Below are 12326 nucleotides of genomic sequence, written 5' to 3' on the forward strand. Positions count from 1 at the left end.
AATTCTGTTGCAGAAAAATTGTTAAATAAGTATGTATTATAGGCAAGATGTATAATCTGGATATTATGAGCAATCCTTAATTTACGCCTAGAAATTCACTAGAAGCTATTTTTAACAGAGCTCAGATTTCTTCCCCTGATATAACTTTTCCTTGGTTCACCCTTCTCATCAAGCTCAGTGTGCACAGATTTGTGTGCTACATAATTATGGCATATTCTTAAGCATACACATAATAATAAGTCACTTCAGCAGCCATTTCTATTTTCTCATTGGAAACAAGGCACTTCCTGCTTTATTAATATGATAGCTTTCATTAACATTCTACTTCTTTTGTGAAAAATGTTATCAATTTCATAATTTCATTTTGCTAAGATATAACATGTCTGGATATTTCATATATATACACACTTTTTTTGCAGGGGAATAAGCTATGGCAGAAATTTGATTGTTACAATTTAGTTATAATGGATTCTGTGAAAAAATTCAAACTAGTTTTGGGAAGGCTTTAAAAATTAGCATTCATTTTTTTTCACATCTTACTCCATATTATCTCTAGAAACAAGTGACATCTGAGTTAAAACTTCTGCTATAACTTAGATGAATTCTCAAAATATGTATTCTACATATAATATGCTATATTTACCTTGCATTTAAATTCTGTGTAAAAATGACTTTCCCATATGAATATTATATTCATTCCCTTTCCCTAGTATTATTAATACATTGTTAAAATCAAACTCTTAATAAAGTAAGATCCTTGGGATCATGACACAACACAAAATAGAAGTAGCCATGTCTTTAATCTGACCCCAGGCTTCTTTTAATCCATCACGGTCTTCCCAGTGATACTTTCTCTCTAGACAGTTGAGAAGCATAGCTCTGTTATCAGGCCATAGGCATGCAGGATGAAACTTGTTTTGCATTTTACTCTAGCTCAAATGGGTCATTTGACAATCTGAGAAATATACTGGTGTCCATCTGTCTATAATCTACCTTTTTATTGAGAGAGTTCTAGCTGAATTATCTGATTAGTTTTCTCTGTTGCTTAAAACTGTATATCTCAAGATGACCAGAATCATAAGTTTTATTCTGTATCAGGCTTTTAAATTTCTTTGCTTCATATGCTAAAGTTCATCCTGCAGGAAACATGTGTGAGAAGATCTCTAGAGGTTATTTGACAAGAGAAAAGAAGTGTTGATACAAGAATGTCTGAAGGAAAAATAATTCGAAAAATGTTGCAGGAAATGAGCTACAATTTATCAGTGACACCACGGTGAAAGGACAGAAGGACCATTGTAGATTGTCTTCCGAAGATATCAAACTCAATAGACTTCAATTTATATAGTCAAAAAGATGTTGAACTTCAACAGGAAAGAGAGTGAAAATGACACAGAAACATTATTCTGCCATGCTACTAACACAAGATATCTGGATCTATAACATTGTGTATATCAAATAGAAATTCCTAAGCAAAAACCATACTTCTTCATCCCTTTAAGGATGGATTTGGGAGGATAAACTTTAAAGTTAGAAGAATTCTCTATTTAGAAAAAATGAAAATTTATGATATAAATATATAGAAACAAGGAAAGCAAAAGTCTTTTTGTCAGGGTAAGTGAAACGTGAGGTATCAAAATCATCATTTCCTTTAAACTACTGTATCATAGGTCTGGGAAACATCTGAAAATGGAAGGAAAGAATAGCAAAATGAAAAAATATTTCTTCACAAAGCAAATAGCTCACAGAGGCGACATCAGTTGAAAACCTAAGTTGGTTCAGGAAGACTTGAGAAACTGAAGCAGAGAGCTTCAGTCAGTCATTGGGAAAATTAACATGATGAGGGAAACAGTTACAAGCCACAGTCTTATAAGTAAGTCCCTCAGTCTTGTTATTAGAAACTTAGAGCCTTACAATTTAGGGACCATGCAATATATAGTCAGTTACTCAACTTATCAGACAGCAGGACTGAGCAAGGCAATACAGAACGTTCATTAGCATAGTCATCAAATTAAACCGTGCCTTTTATGTCTACCACACTTTTGGTAAAAAGTTAAAGGATCCCTACACTGCTGTCTTAGTCCTCCTCTCTCTATCCTCCCCCTCTCTCCACCAAAGAAAAGATCAATTTTCTCTGCGCTAATAATGATAGGTCCCTAGCACAGGATAGTAGGATAAAATGGGACTTAAACGTTATCACTGTGAATCTTTCGTTTTATTGGTGAAAATACAAAATCCCGAGAGACTGTGACCACCCATAATTTTGCAGTCTCTTAGTGATAGAACTTGGACATGTATTCAAATCCGGTGCTTTTTCTTCTACAGCCAAATAACATGGAGAATATGCCTTATACTCATGAAGCTAGCAAAACGCGTAGAACTCAGTCTCAGATACGAGGCACTCAGAATTCACCAGGCTTGATGAATAATATAACTGTTTTGACAGATCTATTTGAAACAGAAGCATTCTTTTTCTCATGCTCTGCTATTTAAGCAAGATGATCATTCATATGTATTTCTCTTTTATTCTAGAACATCTCTTTTCATCCTAAAAATTCCATATAAATTAACTCACTGCAGTCAGGGTATCTTAAGAAAAGGCTGCCGTTAGCAGCTACTTCTTTTGGTTGTAATTGTAATTCTCACAATTAAATTTATACCTTATTTAACCATTCAGCTGTAATTTGGAGATGATTTCTTCTAGCCAATTTTCATGGAAAATTCTGTTACAAGTTTTGCATGTAGAAGGCAGCCAATGACTGTTTCACTTGTATGAATTATTCAAAGTTTGGAATTTCTACTTTTCATATTATTTACCATTTTCTGATAGTATACACATACGTCATTGGTTGTTTACTATCCATTTCTTCAGTAAAAGTTAACCTTTGTAAAGGGAACGAATATTTTCTTTTCTTGCTTAAAAAATTTTTTTTGTTGTTTCACTATTACCTTGTACAGTCCTTACCCCATAGAAAGTACAATACATATTTTCATTGACTCCCTAAAGAAGAGATTAGAAATGCTATATCTACCTATGTTGCATTTTATCTACACCATTTTTCAAAGTGAAGTATTCTGTGTTTCACTTGGGACACCAGGATTTTTAGACATTCAATATGTTACACACAGTGGGAAATTTAACCTCTAAAAGCTTCCTTGCAAATTGTTCCCAAGAAATTTTCTTTTTTTTTTTTTTTTTTTTTTTTTGAGACAATCTTAATTATATTTTACTCTTTATAATTTGCAAAATTTTGACTTCCTGTCTTTCCATCCTTCTTTCCTTTATTTTTTTTTTTTTAATTTTATTTTATTTTTAAACTTTACATAACTGTATTAGATTTGCCAAATATCAAAATGAATCCGCCACAGGTATACATGTGTTCCCCATCCTGAACCCTCCTCCCTCCTCCCTCCCCATTCCATCCCTCTGGGTCGTCCCAGTGCACCAGTCCCAAGCATCCAGTATCGTGCATCGAACCTGGACTGGCATCTCATTTCATACATGATATTTTACATGTTTCAATGCCATTCTCCCAAAGGAAACTCAATGAAGAACATACTCCTACTGTGAGATATTTAATTTAAATGGATACAGGGAGGGTCATTTTATACTTAATATCAGTTACTGTGTCAAAATTATTTTTATTCAAAAATACATTTACAGACTATCTAAACCTTCCTTCTAACTTGAGCAAGATCAAACATTATTTCAGATTAAGGCGAATGTACTTAATTTTAAAGTTCACTTTAGAAGGGTTTTTTTATTAGTAATATTTGTAAAACATCAAGTCTTGTTCCTAAGAACTTATGTTATTGTTAGTACTTACAGTATTTGTAACCTTTAAAAGGCATATCTATCTTGACTCAGACACTTTTTTCCCCTGCCTTTTCCTCATTTTACAGTCTTTCCAGCTATTTTGACAGCTGACCCAAACTGATCTTCTGAGATAGTGAATCATTAAATTTGTCACATATTTTCTAATTACTAGTGCTGACATGGATATGCTACCAGAGAGGTTTAAAATGATGAGCTAAACTGACAAAATGCAATTTCTCAGCAAAACACAGTAGGAGAAGGAGGAATAATTAAAATTAAAATTTTAACCATGGCTACCATAACAGGAGGAAAGGAAAACAAGGTTTTTGTTTTTGAAGTTTTCTACCTTACCATGATTTGTTGCAGATCCAAAACCAATTTCTTTCTTTTGGAAAGAACAGAGATAGGAAGATGTCCTATTGTTTAATTTCCTATTATTCTGATTTACTATGTAGTTTCAAAGATAAACTTAAAGGGGTGGATTTTTAAAAACGGTTATGGTTCCTTTATGTACAGTTCACACTAATTCTTCAGAGTGATTTGTACTTTTAGAAGGCGTATTTGTTAAGAGGACTTCCCAGGTGGCTCAGCAGTAAAGAATCCACCTGCCAATGCAGGAGACTCAGGTTCAATCCCTGGATCAGGAAGTTCCCCTGGAGAAGGAAATGGCAACCCACTCCAGTATTCTTGCCTGGGAAATCCCATGGACAGAGGAACCTGGTAGGCTACAATCCATGGGGTCACAAAAGAGCTGGACACGACTTTCTGACTAAACAGCAACAACAAATTTGTTAAGAAAATTAAAACATTAAAATGATTATTTAATGAGACATTTTGAAAGTCTTTAGAAGACTCCCTTCTCCAGGGGATCTTCTCAACCCAGGGATTGAACCCAGGTCTCCCACATTGCAGGCGGATTCTTTACCAGCTGAGCCACCAAAAGACAAACATCTTCCCCCCGCAAAAAAAAATAACCTCCAAAACAACCCAGAGAATCAGTCACTTCAGGTTTCATAACTATTAAAATCTATAATTCTCAAACCTAAAGTTATGTTTCATAGGTGGCATTTGGAGGCAGGTCCATCACAGCTTGTGAAATCTTCCTTTAGCTTTGGGGATTAGACCTTGGCGCTACAATGGTTGGAACCTGTTTTAAACATACCCGCGTCCCCAACTATAATGAATATTCTTTTCTGAGCAACACAATTCTATGGTAGCAACACGTTTGCATTATAGTTTTCTATAGTATCACATTTACCCAGGACCCACGGTAATATCATCCACTCGACGATGGTTGGTGGTGGACCTTGCCTGTTCAAGTCTGACCTGTCGATGTGCTGAGAGGCAAGCAGGAGCAGGAACAGAAAAGTCAAATAGGACGCTGTGTGGCAGATGAACTTGATAAATGGCTTTCGGATGAAGAGTCCGAGGGGGCTTTTGGGAGCTATAAGGTAGCACACAGAGAAGACGGGGAAAAGGAGTCCTACTATGAAACACGTCACCATCTTCACGGCCCAGTGTCGTCTCCTCCAGCCGGGGAACTCGTCGTACCAGCGAGACGCCAGCAGTTGTTGACAGTTGGGCTGAGCCACGAACTACAGGGAAAAGGAAAGGAAAAAGGGAGAGTCCGGGTTAGGGGCAGGGCTCCAACCCATTGGCAGGAAACCAGTCAAGTTACCAGGTCTGTTCTAAACAATTGTATACTTACACCATCATAAAGGGCTTTAAGCCATTCTGTGGACAAAGTTCACTTACTGAAAATTTTATACCCAAGGCCAAGTGCTGTGTGCTTAGCCAGACACCACAAGGGTCAAGATACTATGGCTATATCTCAGGAAGCAAAAATACAGCCGAGGACTAATAATATCCATAGGATAACTGAACAAAACTGTGTATAAAGATGCCTATGTAAGAATTGTCATATATATATGACATAAAGTAAAAAATGTTATTTAGTGGTAATCTCTTGCTTTGGTGATTATTTTCTGGTTATGACTTTATACTTTTTTCCCCCATTTTTTCCCTCATTGGTGTATTTTCAGTATTTTCTATACTGAACACTACTGTCTTATAATAAAAAGTGAATATACTTTTAATTAGGTTGAGGCAATAAGAAAATCATATAGGAAAGCGTATTAGATGACCAGGATGTAAATCATCATAGCTGAATTGGGAGGAAATTAAGCAAACACCTAACCTAAGTACAATCAATTACCACACACAAAACATTCCCCAAACATGACATCGCTTTTATCCTGCCAACATGTTTTTACATAAATCTCACTCTATTTTAATGATGAAGATAGAGGGGGTTATAAGAGGTCTGAAAATGTATTCACGAAGGTTACATATGTATTAATAGTAAATGATGAAATATGCAGGATCTCTTTTTCTGCACGCTATCTTTCTCACTGAGACTGACAGCTAAGCATTATATAAATTCAGAGGAAATTTTTTCTTCCAGAAATCCTTTCCAGGGGTCTATGGGAAAATTTGTATAAGCAGAGAAGAAAGGGGAAGGCAAGGCATGGTGGGAGAAAGAGCAGAGATGCTTGTGAGAAAGTGTTCAGCATGTTTAAAGGATGCTCTGTGGGCACTCCCTATGGACAGTAGCTTGCCAGGCTCCTCTGTCCTTGCCTGTCCTTGCCTAGGATTCTCCAGGCAAGAATACTGGAGTGGGTTGCCATGCCCTCCTCCAAGGATCTTCCCAAACCAGGAATCTAACCCATGTCTCTTATTCATCCTGCATTGGCAGGTGGGCTCTTTACCACTAGCACCACCTGGGAAGTCCACTCTGGATGGTAGTAAAAGCTTTAGTTCCTTGCAAGGGACTCAAGAAAGTTCTGTTGGAATAAAAAATTAGACACACCCTAGAAGCAAAGTGAACACCTGACCCTTTCATAGGACTCTCCTCTTCCCCAATGTCTCTTACTTTTCTTCTTCACTCTTGGACTTCATTAATCTCCTTTAGGAGAACTTTACTTGACCCTGACTTACTCTTCTCTAATGGCAAGCAAGTAAACAGCCATTAGATACTCAGAAAGTGGCTTGATGATCATAAACCAAAAGCTGTTTGAAAGTGAGAGATAGGGTGACTGATTCAGTAGTTGAGATGTGCAATATAGGCTGGATGCGAAATGAGTTCTCACGCAATTGTCTCTCTTCATTTTTTTCTTAGCTATAGGGTTCAGCAAAGTATATAGTGGGTAAAGCAACATGTATATAAATTGAATTAAATATATAATAATACATTCAGCAAATACAGCTAAAAAAATAAAAGTGCATTTCTTCAAGACTGACATGCTAGGACTCTTTTCACTATTTTGTAAGCTTCAAGCTCCATAATTAGTAAAGTTAAATGTTATAATCCAAAAATAACTTCTGTTAACCCATGAATTAGCTGGCTTAAAAACTAAGATAATGGCATCCAGTCCCATCACTTCATGGCAAACAGAGGGAGAAGTGGAAGCAGCGACAGATTTTATTTTCTTGGGCTCCAAAATGACGGCAGCCAGTAACTGAAGCCATGAAATTAAAAGATGCTTGCTCCTTGGGAAAAAAAGCTATGATAAACCTAGACAGCATGTTAAAAAATAGAGACATTACTTTGTTGAAAAAGTTTCATATAGCCAAACTATGATTTTTCTAGTAGTTATATATGGATATGAGAGTTGGACCATAAAGAAGGCTGAACGTGGAAGAATTGATGCTTTTGAACTGTGGTGTTGGAGAAGACTCTTGAGAGTCCCTTGGACTGCAAGGAGATCCAACCAGTCCATTCTGAAGATCAGCCCTGGGATTTCTTTGGAAGGAATGATGCTAAAGCTGAAACCCCAGTACTTTGGCCACCTCATGCAAAGAGTTGACTCATTGGAAAAGACTCTGATGCTGGAAAAGATTGAAGGCAAAAGGAGAAGGGGGTGGCAGAGGGTGAGATGATTAGATAATATCACTGACTCAATGGACATGGATTATAGCAAACTCCGGGAGATGGTGAAGGACAGAGGAACCTGGCGTGCTGCAGTCAATGGGGTTGAAGAGTCGGACATGACTTAGTGACTGAACAACAACACATTCCTTGTTGATTATTTGGGTCAAAGTCAAGTGTTTGAAAGTCAAGTAGAGCTTTATTTGAATATCTGCAGAGGACTGGCAAACAGAGATATAGGTCATTAACAAGTATCACTTTGGGTTAGTTTCTCTTCCCCCAACCCCAATACACACGCATAATCCTTCATGTCAGCGTTTTATAAACAAAGCATCGTCTACCAACTATTTTCTCATATAAACTATTTTCTACAGTGTTCTTCATTAGAATTTAACACAGTTGAAAATGATAGAAGGGAGTTAGTGAAACCTATAGAAAAATGCAAGATATAATGAACAGTTGCTATAACCTCATTAATTCTCAGAAATTGAAGGAACACATAAGGGATTAAGCATGAACAACACATGTCATACAGGCATAAAAAGTAAAAGAAAGATATGTACTTTGTTTAACAGGGTCTGGTGAATTCTAGGACTCACATACTCTTCCCTTTTTGGCCCAAATTTCATTAGAACATGAGACACCCCAGGGCAATTGAGCAAAATAACTTTATTGGGAGCATTTAAGGTTTGCTTAGATAAATACTTCATTGCCTAATACATAAAAACAGACCATGTTAAATTACCTAGAAAACGCAAATCATTTAATTTTTAATAGAACACCTGTCATTGTCAGGCGCTGGATTAGCCTTAATCGTTACTAGTGCTTCTTCTTAAAAGATCTGTTTCTTTAATTATTGGAAAGTACATATCTGTGCTTAGTAAATGAATAGTGTGCTCAGTTTTTTACTAAACACCGATGCAGTGAGGTTTACAGAGAGGTAAAGAACAGAGACAGGACAATATCAGAAGAGTAGGAGTGAGTGTGTGTAATCCACGTTTCCCAAGATGTGGATGTATTTGGCTACAAATCTGTTCTAATTTTAGGATTGAAACAACCACAGAAGTATTCCTAAGAATCTCTGTAAATCTAAATATTCTCATAATGATCTGACACCCTCTTTCTTCTACACTTGTTTGTTGCATGTCTACACTAGGATTTTCCAAATTACACCCCACTTATTAATAGACTTTTCCATGAAAAGTGTTACCAACGTAAATATTAAGAGAATTAAAATTTTATATCACAAAAATTTTCACTGTATTTAGTTGCTAAGTGGATTGAAAGCTATCATTTATCTCACGTGTCCCCATACCCCTTTCTTCCTTCTTTCCTTCTGTTCTTTGCTTCCTTCCCAGATGCTTCCTTCTTTGCACTTTTTCTTTGTCCCCTCCTTCCTGTCTTTCTCTCTTTTTCCCCACCCCCTTGACTCTTGGTTTCCTTGGGTTATTTGAAACTACTCAGCTTTACAGCCCAAGTGGCGCTAGTGGTAAAGAACCTGCCTGTCAGTGCAGGAGACATAATAGACTGGGGTTCAATCCCTGGGTGGCGAAGATCCCCTGGAGGAGGGCACAACAACCCACTCCAGTATTCTTGCCTGGGAAATCCCAGGGACAGAGGACTCTGGTAGGCTTTGGTCCAAAGGGTCACAAAGAGTCAGATATAACTGAAGTGACTTAGCATCACAGCATTACGCCAACCCATTTGAAGGACACTCTTAGAGGTGGCCACTCCATCCCTGTGACACCTGCCATTGGTCCAGTCCAGCAAAGCCTCTCCAGGTGGACCCTCGCATTGCCTGCCCAGAGTGTACAGATCCTCCTCCTCTACTCCATCTCTCTCCTGCACAGGGAGTAATGGGAACCAACCTCTCAGCACCATCCCGGGGCTGGGGGTAGTAGGGTGTTTTTGAAACCCACAACGTTACAACCCCTTCTCACTCTACAGTTGTTGGCCAAGTCTTAAGCAATTCTATCACGTTAAAATTCATATTAAAACATGATAGATATTCATATTTGTGCCATGAATTTATAAAAGACACATTAAAAAAGAAAATATCTCCTATCCCTCTCTTCCTATAACTTAAGAAGAAAGTTAAAAAAACTCCTAATCTCATGATTATTTATAAAATTGTTGAATCATGGTATTTTAAATATTGAAGAAACTGTGAAGATTACTGATCTTACCTTATTTTTACAAATAAAGTGAATTCCAGTATCAATGATTTAACAACAACTCTACAAGGGACTTCCTTGTTTGTCCAGTGGTTAAGACTCTGCACTTCCACTGCAACGAGCAGAGGTTCCATCCCTGGTCAGGGAACTAAGATCCCAGATGATGCAAGGCACAGTGCATCCCACTCCCCCAAAAATAGCCTGTGGCTAAAAGAATAAAAACAACTACTCAAAATACTAAAACACCACAAGCCAAAAAGAAAACAAATGAAAAATGATGAGAGAAAGAAGACAAAGCTTCACAGAAAAACAAACACACAGAAACCCAAACAACCAAGAAATCTCACTATTATTGGAGAGAAATTAAAATATTAATTGAGTATGGACAAAATAAATAGAAACAAATTCAAAAATTAATAGAGCTCTGATAATTAAAATAACTATGCATCAGATTTGCTATTTATTTTTTTCTTCATCTTTTTTGGTTTTTCAACATATTTTTTCATTTTAAAATATTGTGTCCAAAGTTCAGACACTGACCCAATTCTCCTAACAAGCAAGATCTAGATTCTGGAAACAACCAACCTGGCAGCTTAATGCATCTTAACTCAGTCAGGTAGCTACATGAGAGTTTCAACTGGCTGTTGGACAATTATAAAGAGAGTTGAAACTTTGGTGTTGAATGAATTACAGCAATTTATGTAAGGATTTAAAAGTCTCACAAATTCATGTACATGTCAGTTTCCCCTGGGTCTTACAATTTATTTCTTAGAATTTCACAGATAATCTATATCCTTTGGAGTTTTATTTCCTCCGTGGAGAGGAATGTTTTATTTCTTCTGCCCAGGAATATTTTTTGACAACTCATTTTGTAAAGTTGATAACAAGGCTTAAGAATGCTTTGTAGGCAGAAAGCTTCAGGAAATTATTTTCTCGATACTTGAAAACCCTTTCTTTCTTTTACTTCTGGCTTTTATTCCCTTCATAACTGCCGATGACCCTTAACTGTCTGAGTCTTCCTCTTTTTCTAGAGATAGCTTGAGTTGTGTTCCTAATTAAAACAATTCTCTAGTCTCCCCAAGGATGTTCATAACTAATCACCCTCCTACTTCATTATTCAAAGCATCCTTTTCACCTGGTCCTCCCTAGTTTGAGTCAACCATATTATGCATCATCTATGAGTTGGACATTGGCTAGACAAGTGGGAAAGGACCAAGATCTTTAAGAACCAGATACATCTGTCTTCTAGGATCTCAAAATATGATGGGGACTGACCATGTGACTGGGTAACTTAATACAGAGCATCATATGACTTGTGAGAAAAGAGATTGAATGCATAGGAGGAATTATGTCTAACATGAAATAGGGGAAATTGAAGAACAGAGGTAGAATTGATTAGTCAAGCCTGAGATAATAGGTAGAATTATGGGGGGGGGGCAGTTTTCAAAAGATTTATTAAAAATGCAATAGTGCATGGGTTAAAGTCAGGTGGTATGATCTTTTTTCTCTTGTACCACTGTGGCTACAGATTTAATTTCATTTACAGATGACCTGCATCCATGAAATTAAAAGACGCTTGCTCCTTGAAAAAAATGTTATGACCAACCTAGAGAGCATACTAAAAAGCAGAGACATTACTTTGCCAACAAAGGTCCATCTAGTCAAAGCTTTTGTTTTTTCAGTAGTCATGTATGAATGTGAGAGCTGGACTATAAAGAAAGCTGAGCACTGAAGAACTGATGCTTTTGAATTGTGGTGCTGGAGAAGACTCTTGAGAGTCCCTTGGACTACAAGGAGATCCAACCAGTCCATCCTAAAGGAAATCAGTCCTGAATATTCATTGGAAGGATGATGCTGAAGCTGAAACTCCAATATTCTGGCCACCTGATGCGAAGAACTGACTCATTAGAAAAGACCCTGATGCTGGGAAAGATTGAAGGCAGGAAGAGAAGGGGATGACAGAGGATGAGATGGTTGGATGGCATCAGTTTGAGTAAACTCTGGGAGTTTGTGATGGACAGGGAAGCCTGGTGTGCTGCAGTCCATGGGGTGGCAAAGAGTCGGATATGACTGAGCAACTGAACTAAACTGAACAGATGACCCCAAAAATCTACTTTTGAGCTCTTCGAGGCCCTCCTTGCTTCCTTGATATAACCTGACATCTAGTTTCTAATAATCTGAAGTTTGGTGATAAGTCTTTGTTTTCCTGATCCAGATGTTTCATAATTTGATTCATATTTTACACGAATGATAAAAATTAAATAAACTATTTAGGTTGAGTTGAGAGAGCAGAAGAGTAAGAAGATGGAAATATGTGAAAGAAAGATTGTTTTGCAGATTGGCTGTGTTTCCTTGGAGGTAACCTGGTTGGGCTAACTCCAGGATACTATGCAAGGTTTAAAAAGCATCA

At 37.1% G+C, this 12326-nt stretch overlaps 1 protein-coding gene across 2 annotated transcripts in view; it reads right to left on the reverse strand.

Annotated features, from left to right (window-relative positions):
• The window catches only part of TRPC4 (transient receptor potential cation channel subfamily C member 4), a 205492-nt gene that overhangs the window by 50512 nt on the left and 142654 nt on the right, over window positions 1-12326 (reverse strand). For both annotated transcript variants that reach the window (XM_006065973.4, XM_006065971.4), the window contains exon 4: window positions 5073-5409. In XM_006065973.4, coding sequence (XP_006066035.1) covers window positions 5073-5409 — 337 coding nt within the window. The remainder of the gene's footprint in view (window positions 1-5072; window positions 5410-12326) is intronic.

The sequence above is a fragment of the Bubalus bubalis genome, chromosome 13 (genome assembly GCF_019923935.1).
Source record: "Bubalus bubalis isolate 160015118507 breed Murrah chromosome 13, NDDB_SH_1, whole genome shotgun sequence".
NCBI lineage: Eukaryota > Metazoa > Chordata > Mammalia > Artiodactyla > Bovidae > Bubalus > Bubalus bubalis.